Genomic DNA, 22,847 nt, shown 5'->3' with positions numbered 1-22,847 from the left:
TTGAAGCAAAGCTGACAGCCAGTCAGACTTTCTGATCAGCAAAGGACAGCCAGTGCACGACAGAACTGTGCACAGTAGGGGCATCCCAGAGCAAAAACACTAAGGAGGCTTCCTCACCGTCACGGCCTCTGAAAACCAGCTCTCAGACAATCTCGCCTACCAATTACAACCCCTAGTCATAGCACCCAGACTAAATGATCCCGTGCTTCTCTCCAGCTCTAAAACACAATATGCTTAAATAGTTAATATTTTATTAGCCACCACGATTTCTTTTTTTAATAATCTTTTTGCTATTATAAAAATAACGTGCTTTTTCTAGAAAACCTAGAAAATACAAACCAGCAACAATTACTCTTCAGAATGAACCACTATTAACGTATTTTCTTCTATGGAAATTATTTTTACCTAATTAAGATCATACTGTATAAATATATCTTTTTTTCACTTAGCATTATGTCAAGGCTTTTTCCCACAACATTAGTCTTTTTAAAAATTAATTTTAATGGTTATACGGTCCTTTATTATATGGAGTCTGCTCAATTCCTTCATCACTGGATATTTGGTTGGTTCCTGGCTTTTCAAAATTATAAATAATGCCACAATTAACATCTTTGTGTATAAATCTCTCTCTGCAATTTGGATTATTCCCTTTGGAGAGCTATCCAATAGTAGGTCAAAGGACATAAACATTTTAATCACCACTGTTTCTGAACTTGGACACAATGGAATACACGGGAGGTAAAATGACACCCCATTTTAGTTTTCTGAACACTACTTTTATCTAATTTAAGAACTTTCTAGGATGAAATAATGTCAAATTTCCCCACTTATATTTTCCCCACTTATATTCAATTTTCATTTTGTAAAGTTAAATGCATTTCCTGTTGCCCCCTTTACCATGTGGTTTAAACAATACATAGGATACTGAGCATACAGTTTTAATTTCATTGTTTTTGCAATCTGTTACTCAAATGACTGCTGTGAAAATTTCAGCACTGGAGTGCAGTTTTCCTTTCCCTTTTTTTTTTTTTGAAGCAAAGGTCAAAATCACAAATCTTATCATTTATCTTAACTCTGGTCATATTTCTGCACTATTTTAATAACATGTTTTTCATATAGACCATTATAAAAATAAAGACTAAAATCACATAAGGAATAATGTACCCTAAACTACAGACCTTTCTTCTTCAAGAGAAAAGCGGTTTGGTAATTTAAATCAAATTCAAATTTTCTCCAAAAACTGGTCATGCTGTACACAAATCTCAATGATTAAAAAGTTTAAATAATGCATCTTATATTTATGATACATTGACATTAATGAAAAACTAATTTTAAGTTTTATAATAATGCAATTTATATGTCTATAACTTAATATAACTGTATTGTACATATTTTAAACCATTCAATAAATTTGCATAATGAGATGCTCAGCTAAGTTAAAAAATAGCAAGACCAACATTGATTCTTCAGAGAGAAACTTGTAACACCACTTGCACAGAAGGATTCTGTTGATCACAGATGATTCTCACAGAAGATTCAAGGATCTCTAATCAAAAATAATGGGCTTCCCTGGTGGCGCAGTGGTTGACAGTCCGCCTGCCGATGCAGGGGACGCGGGTTCGTGCCCCGGTCTGGGAAGATCCCACATGCCGCGGAGCGGCTGGGCCCATGAGCCATGGCCGCTGAGCCTGCGCGTCCGGAGCCTGTGCTCCGCAAAGGGAGAGGCCACAACAGTGAGCGGCCTGTGTACCGCAAAAAAAAAAAAAAAAAAAAACTGACTGATGGGTCTTGGCTTATATTACTCAAAAATACTTTATATAAGTAACAACATATCTCATTCACTTCCAAAACAGATCACCGGGACTTGGGTTGGGGACACTACTTTAGTCAAAGAAGGACTGCCCCTTTGAAGAAATGACTTCTGAGTTGAAACTTGAATTAATAAAGAGAGCCAGCTTGAAGAAGATCTGGGGTCTGGGTCATGGCACGTGTGCAGAGTCACTGCAGAGAAACAAGCAAGGAAGTGGGTGTTCCTCGTGCAGAAAGGCCAAGGTGAGCGTGATGGGCGCCATGCTGGAGGTGCGAGGGCTAGCTCACCAGGGCCTTGTAGGCCACAGTAAGGCCACGAGGGAGTATCCTTGGTGTAATGGAAGACCACTGGAGGCTTTAAGTAGAGAAGCAACATCGTCTGGTTTAGGGTTTTAAAAGATCCCTTTGGCTGCTATGTGGAGAATGAGTTTTATGAAGACACGAGTGAAAGACAGATCAGTTTGGAGCTGTTGCAATGGTCCAGGCAAGGGATGCCAGTGGCTTAGAGTAAGTCCATGGAAGCCAAAATGGAAATAAATGGGTAGATCTGAGATCCATTGCAGAGGCAGAGCCTAGACCTTGCTGCTGGACTGAAAGTGGGAGTAGGTGCAGGGAACAGGCACAGGAACAAAGGAAATGAAGGTCACTGATCCTTAGCAGAACACTGGCAGAGGGTGGTGATGATTACTGAGATGGAGATAACTGGAGGAAGAAAACAACAAGTTTACAGACTTGAGTTGCCTAGTAGGTACCTGAGGGTAAGTGTCAAGAAGTCAGATAAATGTAACTTCAGGTCTCAGCTCATGGCTGAAGACATAAATATGGGCATCACCAGCATCTAGATCAGTGGCTTTCACCTAAAAACAAAAACAAACAAAAACCCCTAAAAATCTCTATGTGATCTATCCATGGTTATAGCAACCTAGTACACAGAGATGCAAGAAGGAAACAAAAGTTTTCTGTAAAAACATAACTTTTACTACATGTGAGATATTTTCTATTCTATTTCATCTTTTGAAAAAACTACAGGTCAAGACCACTTAATGGTTACCACCCACAGTTTGTAAACACAATGATCTAGATAGACCCAGGCTATTCAATACAGCAGCCCCTAACCACAGGTGGCTATTTCAATTTAAACTAATTAAGATAAATAAAAATTAAAATTCACTTCCTTGGTCACAGTAGCCACATTTCAAATACTCAATAACCATATACATCTAGTGGCTACCACATTGGACAATGCAGATATAGGATTTTTCCATCATCTCGGAAAATTCTATCGAACAGCACAAGATGACAATACTTGGAATCACAAAACCAGCTGAGAAAACTTTGGAGGAAAGTGTACATAGAGAGGAAGAAAAGGCCACAAGCAAGGCCAGAGGCCCTCTAACAAGTGAGATCTGGCAAAAGAGTTGCAGCCAGCAAAGGACACCTTAAAAAGAAGAACCAATGAGATAGGGGAGAACTCAAGAAAGTGTGCTGTTTTACTTTATTTTTAAAATGTTTAAAAAATTTTTTTAATTGAAGTATAGTTGATTTACAATATTGTGAAGAAAGTGTGTGGTTAAAGCCAACAGAAGGAATTGCTGATGAGAGGTTGAATCAGTCAAAGACAGAGCTATTGGATTAGGCAAGAAAGGGGCCACTGTGTCCTGGAGGACAGAAGTTTCAGTAGAATGGTTGGGATAGAAGCTCTCAACACTAAAAGGATTCCAGGGACTTTTCTGTAAACAGCTTTATTAAAATATAATTGTTATGCCATAAATTAGACATATTTAAAGCATAAAATTACTATGAGCATACCATCTGTACAGTGAACGTAATGGACCCATCCAATACCTCCAGCAGTTTCTTCATTTCCCTTGGCAATCCCTCCCTCCTCTCCCTATTCCTCCTACTCCAGGAGAACACTGATGTTTTCTGTCACTATAGATTAGTTTGCATTTTTCCTGAGTTTTCTATAAACAGAATTGTAACACTATATACTTTTTAGTCTGGCTTCTTTAGCTCAGCATAATTATTTTGAGGTTCAGTGATACTGTTGCATGTATTAACAGTTCATTTCTTTTATACTGCCAAGTGGCACGCCACTTCAGAGAAGTATCACAATTTGTGTACCCATTCACCTGTGGATGGAAATCTGAGCTATTCCCAGTTTGGGGCTATTACAGATAAAGTTGCTAAAACATCACGTACAAGTCTTTGTATGAAATATGCTTCCATTTATTTGGGGTAAATACCTAGGAGTGGAATGGCTGGGTCATTGATCTATTTATGTGTCTGTCCTTACACCAATACCACCGTCTTGATAAGTATAGATTTTTATAAGAAGTCCTAAAATCAGGTAATGTTAGTCAGCCAAAGTTATTAATCTTTTTCAAAACTATTCTAGGTCCTTGAAATTTCCTTCATAATTTTAGAGTTATTGAGCTTGTAAATGCCTACCAATAAAAACCTGCTGGGTTCTCACTGAGACTGCATTAAATCTATAGATCAATTTGGAGAGAACTGACATCTTAACAATAATGAATCTTCTCACCCATGAAAATGGTATATCTCTACACCCATCTAAGTCTGGTTTAAGCAACATCTTGTGGTTTTCAGTGTACAAATATTACACATCTCCTGTCAGATTTATTCCTAAGTATTCAATATTTCATATTTACGTTATTGTGACTGGTATGCACTTATTTCAATTTTACATTGTTTGCTGCTAGTATAGAGAAATACAATAGATTTTTAAATATTTATCTTGTATCCTGCAAGCTTGCTGAACTCACATATTAGTTCTAGTAACTTTTTTGTACACTATCGGATTTTCTACATAGACAATCATGTTGTCTGTGAACAAAGACAGCCTAAGTGAGTATCAGCAGAAGAGAGGATAAGTGTATTATAGTATATTAATACATAAGAATGTTATTGCTTTTTTCGGGAAAGACCATTGCCCTGCATTTGCAGTACTTGCATTCTCTTGGGATTCCAAAAAACTTGATTTGGGGAGAGAAGAGAAGCCTCGCCTAACTTCTTTGCAGTTAACACTTAATGCTTTGGGGTCCTTTACTTGGCAAGGAGAGTTGGTAAAGTGAGTAATACACTATTTTTGGAAGATAAGCCTGGACAGTTTGAAAATGTTAAGTTTGGGCACAATTATTTAACCCTGGAACTGCACGTTAAAAGCCAGCAGAGTAATAGAATGTTCTGTTGCTCAGGTGCCCACTGAAACTTTTTTTTTCTTTTTTTTGCGGTACGCGGGCCTCTCACTGTTGCGGCCTCTCCCGCTGCGGAGCACAGGCTCCGGACGCGCAGGCTCAGCGGCCATGGCTCACGGGGCCAGCCGCTCCGCGGCATGTGGGATCCTCCAGGACCGGGGCACGAACCCGCGTCCCCTGCATCGGCAGGCGGACTCTCAACCACTGCACCACCAGAGAAGCCCTCGCCACTGAAATTTATAAGGAATTCCAGAAGACACTTGAGTGTGGGCAGGTCTGCTAAGATAGTATAGTCTCAGGACCTGGGAGGCCCAGTGACCCTTTCAGGTTTCCTATGAGGTGAAGACTTGTCATAATGACACTAAGATATTGGCCTTTTTTACCATTCTCAAATAAACAGAGGATTTTCTAACAAGTGGAAAGCAGATGCCCATGAGAACCTAGATGTCTTACTAAAGAGATCCATGTCGGTTTCTAATGTATTCATGAATTATAATAAAGATGACTATACACACTTTTTAAAATATTACTGCACAGGAATGCAATAAAAATGAATAAACTAGAGCTTCCTGTATCAACATGGACAAATCTCACAAATCTCACGTTGGGCACAATAAGCAGGCTGAGAAAACTTGCAAAGTATCATTTATATAGTTAAAAAGCATGCAAGGTAATTCATGTGCACACTTGTCACTCCTACTTGGTTGCAAGGATCCAACTCCTCTTTGTTTTCCTAGCGTGGAGCTTAATACACAGGAGGTGCTCAGCAAAGGTCTGCAAAGTAAAGATATGTGTGTATGAAGCAATTAATTCATACGGCTGAGGCATTAAAGTGAAGTAGCAGAGAGAGGCAACCCAAGAGTCTTTGTATATCAGTGGGGGAGGGTGGAATTGTACAAAGTATCAACTGGCTCCAGCTACCATGGAGGAAGGTTCTAGAGGGTCTCCTTTCAGCCCTGGAACATTAGGCCACCTGGGAGAGTTAGGGAAAAGGAGAAGCACTTGGAGAAAAGCGGAGCCTAGGATGCTGGGGGTGGAGGGGTCAGGGAGGCATGTGCGCGCGCACACACGTACAGAAGAGATCAAAGAAGCAATAGAAAGAAAAGAAACATTTCCAGTGACCCTGGAAACCTGACTTTATATGACATGCAGCCACCTGATTTACAGAGAGACTCCTAAGAGAGAAAGAAGCCAAAGTACACTTCTGAAGGGACCTGGCAGCATCACGAGAACACAAGGTCCCTCCTCGCTCTGGAGTTTTGGCCGTGTGGCGCTGGCACAGGGCATGGCCTCGCAGTGGCCATGAGCTCTTGTCCCGGATCCCTCCTGGGTCCCGCGGCTTTCAGCTGCCACCCCCTCCTGCCTGCTGGGGTCTGCGCCAGAGGCGGCAGATGGACGCGCATTTTGTAATTAACGCCATAGGCAGGCGTCTGGGACCCTTCCCTAGTCGCTCAAAGTGAAGTGATTCATCCGTGACACTCAGTGATGACACTGCTCTGCTTTAAGGAAGGTGGGTCCAACGGAAAGGGGGAAAAGGAGAAACCAGGGTATCACTGCAAGTCGCTGCTCTGTGCATGATTCAGCTGCACTCGTGTTCTTTCAAGCATTTCAAGTCATCGGAAAAGATAAACAAGACAAATGGATAGTATGCGGTAGCCCTTTGATTGGAAGTATTTCCTGACAAAAGGACTTTCCAAAGAAATGCTTAAAACCGCAGCTCGGTGAATGGTGCCACCCACCACAGTGATCGTGTAGATCATGCGAGCGCCGAACAAGGGCACCCAGCAGAACGCTGGATGCTCTACCTACTTGCCAGAAAAATACCACCCACCCCTTCCACGGAGTACCAACCGGGGTGAGGAGAAACAGCAGGGGAGGGTTCTGAAGCCTGGGATCATGGGGGTCAGCGGCTTCCCCGTGTGCTGCCTCCTCTTTGTCACCCCAATCAATGCACTAGTCATTTCCTAAAAATGCACGTTCACAGGGCCCATCTGCCCCAGGTCCTGAGCCTCACTGCCAAACGACGGCAAATCAAGTCACCTCGCGCACGTTCTACATAGCTACCTGACGCTTCTTCCCAAAAGCCTGACATTCAACAGCTGACATGGGAATCAGGCAAGTAGTGATCGGGTGGAGAAAGAAGAATTTCTTTTTTTTTTAATTGAGATGTAATTGACATATAGCATTATACTAGTTTCAGGAGTACGACGCAATGATTCAACATATGTATATACTGCAAAATAACCATGACGGTAAGTCTAGTTAACATCCATCACCACAAAGAGTTACAATTTTTTTCTTACGCTGAACACTCGTAAGATCTACTCTCTTACCAGCTTTCACACATATAATACAGTATTGTGAACTAGAGTCACCAGGCTCTATGAGAAGAACTTCTAGATCCAACAAAGATTAGATACGTGAGAACAATGGAAGGGTAGGTAGTACGTACCTCTTTTCAAACGTGATGGCAACACCTGAAAACTGTTCCAAATGGCAGAATGTCCTCACCCGAAGAACTGGCTAAGCATTTAAAAATCACACTATAAGCTTTCATTGGCTTGGATATCGGGGTCACACAGGAGGCCAAAAGGGGCACGCAGTAAATCAGCCCTGAGGAACACAGCTTCGGGGGCGACCCCATCCCTGTGTGATGCTGGGATTTGCTCCCCACAGCCACTGGCATTATTCAGTACCACAAATGCCATCATCACTCATCACTGAAACACTTCACTTCCCCTGCTTTCTTGGGGGGAAGGGAGAGGGTTTACCTTCAGAGAGGTTCATTTGCTGACAGGGCACACAGAACTGATCCTGTTTCTCATTATCTGAAAAGAGGTTTATGAATCTGCTTTGGGTGAGGGTTTCTGCCTGCTGTGCTCGTAATGACTTCTGCCAACATGAATTCCTGAAGGTCTTAACAGCATCCTGGTTTCCCCGCCTTCAACTTAAAACCACTGACACTATTCTATTTATTTTCTTGACTATCCACTATTAAAGATTAATTTGTTCTGCTGGTGAGAGCAGTCCCATTAATCTATTCTAGAGATTCAGACCACTGCTCTTAGATTAATTTATTTTGTACCCAAATTCTAACCTTGGTTTATATGCAGCGGAACAGTTCATTTGCCCTCACCAGATTCAACCTTACTGGCATTTAATTCTTCCTTCACTTACTAATGGGTTTCTCACAATCCGTACACTTGCAATTCCCTCAACGTAAGGTCCACATAAGTAATCCAACCACAGTAAATTATCAATGGAGTAAATCCAGCAAAATTATAATCTCCCACTTTATAATCACTAAAGAAACTACTTTCATCATGGGTCCCATTATCAATGAAGAACAATATTATTTACTACAAATACATGAATCTTGTCTAAATGAAAGAAACCCATTTCTGAACTGTTTGAGACTTGCTTCTTTGATTGTGACTCCCTTTGCTAAAGATATAGAAATCCAAAAGTCGTGTCAAATTGTCTTTAACTCATATTTTTTTCTTCTGTCCATTTACGTCTAAACACAAAAGAATGTAAAGCTGTTTTTAATATAGGGTTGATCAGCTTTTAAAACATGATCATTCATTCTGAATTTAATGGAAAAAGAAAAGGCCATAAAATCACAATCAATCACTGGAAAATGCCAACCATTTGAAGATCCACTGCCCTTTAAAGCCTGTACCTCCTCCACCAAGTCTTTTATAAAATAACAATCATTAATTTCTTGCAGGGGGAGGTCAGAGGGGGGAAGCCTCCCAAAAGGCAAGATGCATGTGGCTCTTCCTAGAATGGCATCTCTTTCCTCTTTCCTAATGTTTTCTTGCAATTACTGTTATCATCGTCATTATCATTATTCTCATGGTCATCCTGCTTCTAAGAGTGTAGTAAAGAATTTAACCTTGCCCTAAAGGAGGTCTGGTCTTTGCCCTAGAATCCCAGGTGGCAAGCTCTAAATCCTTGGAATGCCTCCCTGATAAAAGTGCCTTTGTTTACCCGGGGACCTTGGGCCACGCAAGAGAGTCTAACAGTGTGATTTCGGGGGCAGGGGGGTGGGGGGACGACACACTTCAGGTCATGTGGTATCAGCTCTGTATCCCCAGGGTCTGGAGACTGAGGTTAGCTACATGCACAGTCAACCATGTCTACGTGTCCAGGTCCCAATAAAAACACTGGACTCCCAGGCTCAGGTGAGCTTCCCTCATTGGCTACTCTGTACATAGCACACACATCACAGCTGAGGGAATCAACACTGTCCGTGACACCACAGGGCGAACAGCCTGAGGCTCTGCATTTGCATTTCCTGGATTCCGTCCCACACATCTCTCCCCCTGGCTGATTTTAACCTGTAACCTTTCACTGTAATAAAACTTAACTGTGAGTATGACAACTTTAAGTGAGTTCTGTGGGTCCTTCTAGCAAACTGTCAAACACGAGTGTGGTGTGGGGACCCTGGAACTTGCAGTTGGTGTCAGAAGTGAGGACGGTCTTGGGGACCATTCCCTAACACTGCAGAGTGCTGAGTAAGACCAGGAAATAAATGCAGAGTTTTGCTCCACGATTACATGTCTTTGGCAAGCTTTCCTAATATTTCAGGGTTGATTTTCCTCAATAAAGACAAGCAGAATCAGATCTATAAATACTCCGAAGTAGAGCCTGTGCTCACCTAGTAAGAGTTAAGAGAAAGGCAGTGAGAAGAAGACAGAGCACAGGATGTCGGCTCAAACTGTGTCCAAATGCCAGCTCCAGCACATCCTGGCTCTTTCCCCCTGGTCAGAGGAGGCCTGATGAACGTGTGTGAGCAACTGACATACTGGGACTAAAATCCTTTGGGCCACAGGTGAAGCTTCCCATGTTTCTGGCTAATAAATCCCAACTCTTTATTATTTACCTGTCTAATTACACTAAGACATAATTAGGCTCTCATCGCCAATGGCTCCAACCACTAGAATGTCATTCTCATTGATTTGGGTCTTTCTTTGTAATTTCCCAATTCTCACTTTTCAGAAACATCGTTCTGAAGGTGACAGCTTTCAAAGGGTAGGTTTCCCTGCATGTAGCCTGCCTCTTCTGCTTTTCCTAGCAGAGTACAGATGCCCTAAAATCACTCTCCATTGAGTAACTGGTTCCTAACTTAGAGAACCATGCGATAAGCTGACACCCTGGCATTTCTGTCCTTTTATTCCTATTTTAATATTCTTTGAGCATTGAAATTCTCACCATAGTTGGCTGTGTCCTTCTAAGAGATTGTTTTTAACAATCACATATTCACTACCCTAAGTCCCTAGATTAGTTATGGGCACGCAGATTTCAATAAACATTTGTTGAGCAAATGAATAAAGAGAACATAGCAAAATGCCGAGCCATGCCTCCTCCAGTCACTCACCCAGCCTCTCCCAGTTTATATTTTCTCTCTGCTGCAGTCGGCTCAGTGATTAGGGGCTGGGAGTACTTCCATGTACACATAAACTGAACAATATTTTAAACGACAGGTTAAGATGTTAAATGGAAAAAAAAAAGATGTTAAATGGATAGAGGACTGACGTGAGTAGTATGAGTTGACAATGGCCATCACCAAAGCCTGTCAGAAAAGTAAGATGCAGTCACTGTGACACCAAAGCAAAGAAGGAGAATCTGCCTTCCTACCACCAACACAGGACGAACAATAGAGCAGGCCAGCCTTTTTGAAAGCTCTGGTCAATTCCTATGTGCAAACAATAATTAGACGTCCTTCTTCTGTACCGTCACATGGCATGACATTTCCATGACCCAGCTGACTACTGGAATTCAAAGATGCCTTTCACCACCTACTCACAGACTGAGTCATCCTGAGTGAACCCCTGATGCATATCAACTTACAGGCTTTGATCGCTAAGATGACAGGTAGTACCTCGACCTCCATATAACAGAAAGGAAATAAATCAGAAAGAAAACTCTGATGTTTATCAGAGAGCAATGGCACAGCCCCCTTTAACTATAAAAAGAGGCTTCTAGAAGTCCACAGATAGAACTGGCAACTCCCTTAACAGATGGTAAGAGAGATGCCCTCAAGCCCATACTACATGCGTTTTTCTGTCCACCATCCCAGTACAATGAAAGCGCTCCTCCGTGACCCTGAGATTTGGAAACCATGCAAAGTAAGAGTGAGAAATAAGAAAAGAAGCTCCTCTCTAGCCTGGCTAGCTGGCCTCGACATCCTTCTCCCTGATTTCTACAATGTCCACTAGGATCCTTCAAATCCAAGTAATAACCAGAACAAAATTACTCCTTTTCTACCTTTAGAAGAAACATCCTTCTTCTACCTTTAAATCAGCTCTATTTTAACATCAACTACATCAGAAATGGCATTTGCTCAAGGGGAAAAAATTAAAACACCATTCTTACTAGTTAATCACTAATCTGTTAGTGTGGTGACCACAATTATACTGCTGTGTTTTCTAAAGGGTCTAAGTCAGGAAAGATTTAAATGTCAAGGGTCCACAGTTTGGAATATGAATCAACATGGGGACACATGGGTCCCTTTCTTATTAGCCAGGGACCCACACAGGATGAAACCATGGAGCCACAGTCTGTGACAGAAAGTGACATGCCGAAACAATATCACTTCAGTGAAATAAGCAGCTTCTTTAAAGTCTGCTTTTCAAATTGAATATCATTATCAGTGAATTTGGGCATGTTGTGTATTTAATATGTAATGGAGTAGCACGGCCTTATATGGAACGAGATTCAACTAGCATGTGTCAAGCTCCATGTTACTTGCTTTCCTATGTACCCTGACTTCTCCACTTATTTACTATGTCACCTGACGCAAATTATGCAGCCTTCTGTGTCTCACATTCTCTAGCTGACGATCATAGTGCCAACCTCACAGCTCCGTTGCGAAGGTGAAATGAGTTAATACATGTGATTAGATCAGTGCCTGGCATGTGCTCAGCAATGACTGAGCTGTTATTATCATTGTTGTTGTTGTTATGGCTAAGAGAATTATCATTGCAAACAGCCCTTACTAAAACCCAGGGAGGTGGTTATGATTACCTCCATTTTTATAAAGGAGGAAATGGAGGCTCGGAGAGGTTGAGAAAATTGCTTAAAGTCACACGCGTTTGCTGCCGGTGCTGGTGTAAGACTCTTGATTCAAAGCCCAGCCTTCTTTCCACCCGTCACTCCCCACCCCAGCCTCTGCAATGAGACTATAAATAGACGTGTCTGATTCCGCAAAAACGGCTTCCTTACATTTCTAACTTCAAAGTGGAATAATAATTGTATGTAAAATTCTTTTGATCAAAAAAATAGCACCTCCAGAGAAGACGACTTGAAAAAGAACATCATTAATTTGTTAGGCATTTAGCTGAGATAAGACAAAGTCCTTTAATGTCCTAAAGGTCTTGCCGAGTCAAGCAGCTTAGGAAGACTGGCAGGATAGAAAGAAAGAGCACAAGATCAGGTGTCAGAAACTCGGGGATGAGTCCTGGCCTCTCTGCTCACTGCCATGAGGTCTTAGACAAGGTATGCAAGTTCTCTACTTCAAGTGATGGTTGTGAGGATTAAATAAGATAATGCTTGTTCCCGCAATCTGAACTCTAGAGCTCTGGGGAAACACAAGCTATTATGTTTATCATCACAATCCCAGGGCCAGTAAAATCTGTTTCTTACGCACGTAAGCTCAAAGGCAAAACTACCTAAACTTTTCTGAAATGATTCTTTAATAGATCAATGACCTTGACTGAAATTCCCCAGCATTTGACACCATTTCCATTCCTAGAAACCATGAGCTAAACAAGGAACACGAGAGGCTCACTCGTAAATTCCAGCGCTTTTTTCTTCTTTCTCCCTTTGGAACTCTGAGAGCATTCAAATACCATATCCTTTCATCTCATAAGCCTCCTTACAGAGACCGGATGAGGAACGCTTTTGTTCCAGGAGGACAAGACCTTGCATTTCATCTAACTGTTGTGAATGAGTGTAAATATTTTTCTCCCTAGACACTGCAAAACCTCGAGGGAGAGGGGGACTCATGCATATCCAACCTTTCTCACCTAAACACCAAAACATGAACTTCTCCACCCAGAAGAACTGAAGAAAAAGGGAATGATAAAGTGAGTAAATGGCACATCTATACCCATCAGTCCAGATCTACTCTCAGCTGCAATCCCCCACCCCCTCATCACGTGTTAATTCATCAGCATAATCCGTCACTTTTCCTGACTACGATGGCACTAAGCTTGTCTAACCCTTCACAACAATTTGCTACTGCTCTCCTAATACCTAATTGTTTTAACTCTTACCTTAATTTCCCAACTAACTATAAATAAAGGAGTTCTAGTCCCCAAAGAATTCAATGGTGAGGTCTTCTGCCACCTTCCCATCCTTGCTTCCAAAAAGGCTGAAACCGGATGATCAACCCTCAGATAGGAGTTAACAGGATCAAACTCAAAAAAAAAAAAAAAAAAAAAACTCCAGAAAAAAAGACGTCCAAATAGTGACAGTATGAGGAATCCCCCTGCTCCATACACACACACACTGAAAAAAATCTGATTTGCAACCTGGTCACTCCATGGTGAGACCCACCAATGGACACGCTGTGCTCACACAGATTCCAATCAGTGTACTGGGTCCTAACATTCAAACATGGGTACACGCCCCAGAATCACTAAAGACAGACAAAAACAGACAGAAAAAAAGGTGATTCTGAGAAAATGCAGAGGGCAGAATAATCTTGAAAACAAAAACAAAGAAAATAAAACATTTGACTGATAGTCTCAAAGGAAAAAAAAAAGAAATGAGTGCAACCATAATATAAGAAGAAATACTAAAATGAAATAGTAGACAGTGATTTAAAAAAAGAGTTCTTAGATATTAAAAATAAGATAGCTGAAATTTTTAAATATCAGTAAAAAGGCTAGAAGATAAAGTCAGGGAAATCTTTCAGAAAGTAGAACAAAAGATCAAGGAGATGAAAAACAGAAGGGAAAAGATAAGAAATTAGAGGTCCCATCCAGAAGGTGAAACATCTGAATAACAGGAGAGCCAAAAATATAGAATACTGAGGGCAAAAGTAATAAATGATAAAAGGCAAGTTCTGAAGAACTGAAAGGCATAAATCTTCAGACTGAAAGAGTTTACAAGGGTGGGAGGAATTGGGAAATTGAGATTGACACATATACACTATTGATACTATGTATAAAATAGACAACTAATGAGAACATACTGTATTGCACAGGGAACTCTATTTAATGCACTGTGGTGACCTAAACAGGAAGGAAGTACAAAAGAGAGGGGATATATGTATATGTATAGCTGTTTCATTTTGCTGTTTCATTTTGCTGTACATTTTGCTGTATATGTATAGCTGTTTCATTTTGCTGTAGAAATTAACACAACATTGTAAAGCAACTATATTCCAATAAAATTTAATTTAAAAAATAAATAAAAGAGCTTACAAAGTACCCAGCATATGAATAGAAAAGGACACACACTAGAGCGTATCACTGTAAAATTTCAAAATATGTAGATAATCCTAAAAGTTAACTGAAGGGAAAAGAATAGGTCACCTACAAAGGTCTGAGAATGGAAAAGGCATCAGACGTCTTAACAACAGAAGTAATACAACAGTAGAATAATGCCTTTAAAACTGATTTTTAAAAATGAATTTTATTCTAGAATTCTACACCATCCAACCTATTGATGAAGATACATTTTCATATATGCAAGGATGGAAAAATTTACCTTTTATGCATCCTTTCTCAAAAAGCTACTGGATGATGTACTCCACCTAAAATGAGGAAGACTGGGATTTAAGAAACAAAGCATCTGAACAGAACTTTCAGGACAGTAGCTACTCAGGAAACCCAGAGAAGTTTCTCCAGATTGTTGCATAGGGGCTCCAGGAAGAAAGCCTGGCATGGAGGAATAGTAATTATACGTTGGAGCGTACAAAAAAAAAATTACAAGTTGGACAAAGATTCTGGAGAGTTTAACAAAAAATATCAATAGGCACTAGACAAAAATAAATGACAAGGTAGTTATCAACTCCAGGAAAAACAAATGACTATACAAGAAAGGAGCAGTGGTCATACTTCACTGTTTGATTTAGCAGTGAAAAAATTTGTTTAAATCATAATATTATGCACCTTGACTACTGATTTAAACTAATACTCTTATGTAACTTTATTGAGGGGATGGAGGGAAATGAATTGTGTGGAGTGTGAGGGATCTATCATATTTCCTCTTAAGTCAAGAAGTGAAAAAATAAGTAGTAAATGTATATTTAGGAATAAAAGAGTAAATAGCAGAGAAACAGCCAAAAGTGTTGTTGTATAAAAATATATAAATATAGTATGTAAATATAAAATCTACACCTCTAGGGAAGGGGACTAAGGAGTGGGAAAGACACTCCTACTTTTTCTTCATAAGCCTAATAGTATTTTCGGCTTTCAAAATTATGACTATGTATTACATTGATTAAAAAATATATTTTTAATAACTAAAATTAAAATTAAAAAATCTCTATGAATACAGAATGTAATCAATATAAAGGAAAACTGGAGATTGTTAAGAACAAAGCTCAAATAAGTAACTGACCTCAAACCAAATTACCCTAAAACCCCACACTCATTTAAATGTTACACACTCTTAAAAGCATGCTTTCCTCTCACTTTGTAATTATACCACTTCCAAAAAACAGAAGTCCTACCATCATTGCTTTGATATTGCAAACAGACTACAAAACATCTGATGGATCTTCTAATGTCTCTGATTTATCACAGGAACAAACTGAAAGTACCTCTTTTACCAATATATTCATAACTGATCAAATTCTTAATTTGTACACTGTTCAAGCTTTTGGTCATTAGAGTATACATTAAATGCTTTGCTCTAATCAAACTAACATCTATTGTTTTTTACATTAATACTTAAACACACTTGACAAATATCCAAACAAACCATAAAATGTATCCTTCCAATCAAGGCAATCGCTCAATTATGAATGACAGAATCAGCTTTAAGCTTTAAAAAAATACATACCTATACACTAATAGAATGTATTCTCCAGTTATAAATCTAAAACTTTTACTGAAATGATTCCAAACCCTCTCACAATTTCCTCTGAAGTTTGGCTTTTATATAAAAGCAGGCAACACACCCAATTCCATTAGTTTTAAGTCTTCCAGAACCAGACGTGCTGAGGTTTACAAATAAGCAAGTTAGTATTATTCAAACCCGTGAGGGTTTCCCTGGTGGCTCAGTGGTTAAGAATCCGCCTGCCAATGCAGGGGACACGGTTCGATCCCTGGTCTGGGAAGATCCCACATCCCCCCAGAGCAACTAAGCCTGTGCGCCACAACTATTGAGCCTGTGCTCTAGAGCCCGTGTGCCACAACTACTGAAGCCCGCGTGCCTAGAGCCCATGCTCTGCAACAAGAGAAGCCACAACGATGAGAAGCCCGCACACCGCAACCAAGAGTGGCGCCCGCTCACTGCAACTGGAGAAAACCCACGTGCAGCAAGGAAGACCCAACGCAGCCAAAAATTACTTAATTAATTAAAAACAAACAAACAAACACATGCCCTTCACTTATGGATAATAATGGCTACTTAGTATACACATAATCACCCCGATTTAATAAAAACAAATTCAAACTTGGCATTTAGGAAAAGTAATTTGTTTACCTCTGTTGGTTTGTAGCAGTCTACGAGAGCTTCCTAGAAGGAAATACACAGAAGTTTTATTTTAAAATTCAGTATCATTTTAAAAGTGAAGTCAAAAATCATTTCATCTTTATAGTATTATTCTTAACATGGTAAACCAATTTTTCATATTGACTACCTAGAACCACACTTTATTTCAGCATTTGTTGGTCCTCTGAAGATACAAAAAGTTGTACCCTTCCTTTGCAGGAATGCCTTGCACTCTTCAGAATACACACACACACACACACACACACACACACACACACAGAAGCACACACACATACCCGTCCTTCTGGCTGCCAATGTGGTTAATAATGAACTGGATACACTTAAGTTGAGACAGCCTGTAAGAGATGGTGACAATCACACTGGACGTGGAGAGTGAGAGCCTGGCTGTGATTTAACCACAGAGTAGCCTGTCACACCTCAGCAGGCTTTGGTTGTCCTCCCCTGGGAACCAAAGGGGGTGACCTGATGGCAGCCAAAGCCCCTTTCAAGTTCTTTCTTTTAAGAAAAATACTTTATGTCATTACATTTTTTATAGAACTGGTGCCTGTTTTTTTGTTTTTGTGTTTTTTGTATTGTAACTTTCAGAACTAGGATGCTATCTTCTCCCAGCTAAATTTACCAACAAGAGATAAACATTAAACTGAGACTGTTCACCACTCAAGAGACACTAGCAATGGTTAACACATTAAACACATTCATATGTGCCCTTTACTTGCCTTTAGTGATCATTTGCCATCAGTGATAACTGACAGCCATTAACAGTAAATATCAGTGAACATTAAGAACGATGGCAGGTCAAAGGTTAATTGGCTTTAGAAACTCCCAAATGCAGATTTAAAAATGATAGATTTGACTTCCTTCGGGGAAGGGAAATAAATAATTTATTGCTCTGGACAAAGGAGACATGGGGGCATCTCAACATCCATTGTATCAGGCGAGCATACTCCAATAAAGGTTATTTTATTAAACAGAATGATACAGTAAACAATCTTATCTAGAAATTAATTCCATGAATAATATAATCCACAACTGCAAGACCAGAAGCCTGAGCTTAGATACTCCAGTTCTAGCTCAGCCCCTCTCCTTCTCATATAACTGTGGGACGTCACTTCCTTCTCTGGCAAATGGATCTTTGGAGAGAAGAAAGAAAGAACCATCCTTCTTGGAAAGAAAGAACCATCTTTCTCCCAAGAAGTTAAGGCTGGAGAAACTCATATCTGTAAGGTGCTTTAAGAACTGACTATAGTCAAGACCGGCCTTATCACCAGAGATGCAGTTTGTGAGGGTGAATACTCAGCATCCCATTGCTTTCTCTCTGCAAGCGGCCATGGCCCGAGTGCCGCCCCGGGGCAGAATCAGTGCAAGCCAGCTCAGGAGACCCAAGTGGATTCAAGCATCCATCAAAGGTTCTAGATTTTGAGTGCTGCTTACCCGTAATTTTAAAGTTCTCTCTTCTTCACTGTCTGCATCAAGAAGATCGTCAATGTCAATTTCCACATCCGGCATTTCTTCTTCCTGGGGGGCAAATGTGAAAGCATTCTATTTAGTGAGATACTACACTGTATCGAACCAATTTAGTTCAGTTATATAGATGCGTTGACAATTACGGGGTGGGGGGAAGAAGAGACTAGGAGGAGGGGGAGGAAAAGAAGAAGGAATGGGAAGTAGGAGATAGAGAGAGAGGCGGAAACAGTAGAAAAAAGGAAGAAGAGGTGGGAAGGGGAAGGAGGGAAAAGGAACCGAGGGAGGAGTAGGGAGCAAAGGAGACATAAGAGTCACAAAGCGTAGAAAGTAACGCTATTTCAAAAATGATGATTTTCTACTTTCTGGCAAAAAAACCTGCACATCTGAGTATGTAATGGGGGATTGGCAGATTATAGGAAGAGTAGTGAGACTTGCAGTTTCCTGCCCAACATCTACCCTTCCCTGATCTTTTTTTGGGGGGAGAGGGGAGGTCCGCATCTCCCTTCCTAGCTCTGGATCTGGGAAAACCTGAGTGTGCCACTCATTTCTGAGGCAGGGCTCTTGGGTCAATATCACCCCAATCCCAGTTACAGACTCAACCGAGACTAATGGGGGTTCTGGGAACAGAAGCTCTTTCAATAGAAGCATCCCTGCTGGAGAGCCAGCTGAGGAAGCCTGTAACCTAGAAACTGCCGGCAACAATCATGCAACCACGAAGGGAGAGCCTGACTCACGGTGGGCAGAGTGGGGAGAAATACGGAAAGAGGGTTCTGGATAACGTCACCGAGTCAAACCACTTCTGAAGCCCACCGACATGCTAGTAAAGCCCCGTTATTATGAGTCAAGTTTCATATTCCTGCAGCCAAAGACATCCAGTCCATAACAGAGGGCAGGAAAGTCCAGCTGCAATGCAGTGACAGACCTCACTGATTTGGAATCTGCAGCTCCAACCCACAGTAGGTCTTGGCTACCTCACATTCTGTCTGTTACCTGATCTTCCCCACATCTCTGAGAACGTTGAGAGAAAATCGCATTTAGGACAGGGCTGTAATTTTGCATTTCCCCTTCCCACGAGGAGTCACCTGCAGGCCAACTCGTCCCAGCCACAGGGATGGCCGAGGAGTGTCTGCAGAAGCCATGGAGAAACCTGTGTGGGGGACACCTGTGCGGACCCCTGGGCTTAGCCGCTCTGTGCCAGCTGTGTTGTCTGGTCTTCAGCGGCAAGGCTGACCTTCTGAGAACGTCCTTTCTAGTAAAATGCATTTACTAATAGTGCTCAACCATTCTCTTTCCTGCTCCAACACAAAAGTGACGACCCAAGTGTTTTGAGAAAACTGATGAATATTATACACCACTGTGAATAATAATAAGAAATATATATATTGGTCTCTGCCTCCAGTTCCTGACACAGAGTTCCTAAAACCCTTGTAAATAGAGGTGCTGACTTCTTTCTTTACTACGGTGAGATATGCAATCCATACTGGAAAGCTCAGATAAAGCAGAAGGAAAACTGAACCCAAAGCAGAGGGGCAAGTCTAACATCTTAGCCTTATTAAGGTTAAAATCTCTTTTAAAAGTTTTAATAATAATACTAACAAAAAATGGGAAAAAGAAAAGCATATCTCCTGGGCTTCCCTGGTGGCGCAGCAGTTGAGAGTCCGCCTGCCGATGCAGGGGACACAGGTTCGTGCCCCGGTCCAGAAGGATCCCACATGCCGCGGAGCGGCTGGGCCCGTGAGCCATGGCCGCTGAGCCTGCGCGTCCGGAGCCTGTGCTCCGCACCGGGAGGGGCCGCAACAGTGAGAGGCCCGCATACCGCAAAAAAAAAAAAAAAAAAAGAAAAGCATATCTCCTTAGAAAATTCAAATGACCTTAGAACTAGGAAAGAACACTTCTTACTGGAGAGTAGGGATAGGAGTAAAACTAAAACAGAATCACCTGGCTTCCGAGGATATCAGGAAAACGGTACAGGGGTGGAGGTGTATCTGCCTATGGGAATATTTGACAGTATGTACCAGGCCCTGAGACTCCATCTACGTATGGCAATGGACACAGCATCACTGCCCTCCGCTTAGATCCGGCTGAGCTGCTGTGGCTTTTCCCTCCTTCACTAGAAGCCATCCATCCCACACTTTCATCCAGCCAGTCTGTCTCTCAGACTGGCACAGAGCTGCTGTTTCAAATGAGATGCCATTTTTAAGCCCCCTCCAGGGCAGAGCAGGGAGATGGGTACAGATGTGGCCTCCATCACGGGGGAGGATGCTGGAGGATCCCAAGGCTGTACTCCATTCAGGAAGGATGCTGCGCAGTGCTTCCCTGTATGGGTACCAGCCTCCCATACAGGGGACTGCGTCCCCTCCACCCTGGCATTCTCTTGCCCCAATGTGGCCTATGCCCGACTTCCGATTTTGTGTATATTTGGAATTGTGGCTGAAAGTAAGACTGCAGGGGGAGAGAGGAGTCATTTGGGGAGCGACCAATAGTGGTACAGCTCTCAAGGGTCTGCCAGACTTTCCACAGTGAAAGGACCAGTGGGAACTGAAACACCAGCAAAGAAACTCACTGGATTGTAGAACAACTGGCAGCCCATGAACACAGATTGCAGCTGGGAAGCTGCAGTGTGGATAAATCACACATGGACCACGTGGACCCTCCCCAGGCCAAAGAATGCTGAAGCCACAGCCATCCAGCCTCTGGAGCAGCGCCGGGCACACGTTGTGTGTGTATTCTAGCAAATGTGGCTCAAGATTAATTCACCTACGTCTATGGCTTGGCGTGGCTTTAATAACCACCGTGTGAGGTCAAAATACCCAGAACCGATTTCAGCTGACTCTGTTCAAGAAAAGCCAAGCAAAAGCGATAAACCCACAAGTATCAATCTGTGTAACCGTCTATACAGCCTCCCCCTAAGTTCCCCCGCTCCTCCCCCAAAACCGTCATTTGGGTTCAGCATTTATACGTGGTTTGGGCACCAAGTATGTATTTATGTCACGGTTTAATGAAATCAAGCAGAGGAAGCAGGTTGTAGAAACTGTTCAAGTAATCACAGCTAAGGGGAGCTCTGTGTCTGCTGTTCTGAAAGGAAATAAAAGAATAAGCGAACAATGCCCCCAGCAGAACAGCACAGCCACGGGTTTCCCTGCAAACACCGTTCAGCTTTGAAGCCCGGCCAAGTTTGGTCAAACAGGCTTTTACTTGCATAGCGGAGTCGCACCCACGCAGCAGCTTCTGCAATTAGGTGTCCTCTCAGCACGACTGCACTGGGCTCTCCCGCAGGCGCTGACCGCATCTGACCCATTTTTCCCAACCCTTGAGGTCCGGGCTGTATTTCAGTTTAAATTCGCTAAGATGAACTACAGTTAAGAATCCAGTTCCTCAGTCACCTTAGCCACATTTCAGGGCTCAGTTGCCACACGTGGCGAGTGACTGCTGCACCAGACACGGGGCCTTTCACACCGCTGGACGGGACGGCCCTTGAGTCCACTCACCCTCTGGCCCAGACAAAGCAAAGCCTCCTCCCCTCTCAAAGGAGCTTGACAGGAATAAAGAAAACAGCTAGCATCGCAAGGTCACTACCAGGCCCCAAGGGCATGTGGCTGGGAAACCCTGGGCTAGGCTCGATGCGAAACAAGTATTCACTGGCTGAGTAATTACAACAAATCACTAGACATCGGCATTTTCTCCCAACCTATGAGCTTCTCATTACCCCCATCCACTTCTCTCAGAGGCCAGGAGGAGGTCAGGCTCAGCCAGGAGTGTGGAGCAGGGTGGGTTCTGCAGGTCGGCGATACTGAAACCAAAGCCCCACTGAGGACATAGAGATGGGGGTCATGGAGGTGCACGTAGGCAGAAAAGACCGATCTAGTATCCAGCATAGAATCCTGTGTATATGTGGTATTAAATATTTTTAACGAGTGCAGCAATAGTCCAAATTCAATTGTTCTCTTGAGCTCTATCTTCTGTATAAAGCAGTATCACTGAATAACCTTGGTGACAGATCAAATCACTTACCAGGGAGTGACTACACCCACAGCCTGCTCTGGGGGACTTCCCCACGTTAAAAATAGATCTGCAAACGGGGCTCTGGTGAGTCACCAGCTAACAGCATCCTATATTCACCTTCCTGCTGATACCCACAGAACGAGGCCCTTGACCATGTCTGTGCATCTCTCTGGTTGTACGGCGTTGGGCATCCACCATACACGAGCACTGTATCAACACTGTGAGGCCCTGCTCTGGAGGGGCAGCCGAAGCATAGAAACAAATGATATCCAACGGCACCAAAAGACAGAGACAAACCCAAAGTGCTTTATGATTAAGGAGGGGGCAGGCGGGGAGGGTTTCACAGAGGAGAGAGCATGTAAGCTGGCCTTGTGGAACGGCAGGATTCGGATAGGTTTAGACGGAGAGAGAGAGCACGCAAAAGACGCAGAATGATATACACAGAAGGCAAAATACAAGGGCTGTTCTAAGTACAGGGTGTAGAAAGGTCCTTGGCCTGGGGCTCAGACAGCTCTGGGCTATGAATATTAATGACTGTGAAACCCAGAATGAGAGCTGAGGCAGGTGGGGGGCTATAAGGAGTAGTGAGGAGTGCGGCAAACAAGAGAAAGCATGCCCCAAGGAAAGGCAGCAAAGAGCAAAACAAAACAACCCTCC

At 42.2% G+C, this 22,847-nt stretch overlaps 1 protein-coding gene across 1 annotated transcript in view; it reads right to left on the bottom strand.

The window, feature by feature from the left end:
- Window positions 1-22,847, bottom strand: part of PPP1R14C (protein phosphatase 1 regulatory inhibitor subunit 14C) — an 86,246-nt gene that overhangs the window by 2,679 nt on the left and 60,720 nt on the right. Inside the window, exons 2-3 of the mRNA XM_082669210.1 lie at window positions 18,156-18,239; window positions 16,695-16,727 (exon numbers count right to left, since the gene is read on the bottom strand). Of these exons, the coding sequence (XP_082525336.1) occupies window positions 16,695-16,727; window positions 18,156-18,239 (117 nt within the window). The remainder of the gene's footprint in view (window positions 1-16,694; window positions 16,728-18,155; window positions 18,240-22,847) is intronic.

This window comes from Grampus griseus, assembly GCF_964374135.1.
Source record: "Grampus griseus genome assembly, chromosome: 13".
Lineage (NCBI taxonomy): Eukaryota > Metazoa > Chordata > Mammalia > Artiodactyla > Delphinidae > Grampus > Grampus griseus.
This window is presented reverse-complemented; position numbering and strand designations above follow the sequence as displayed.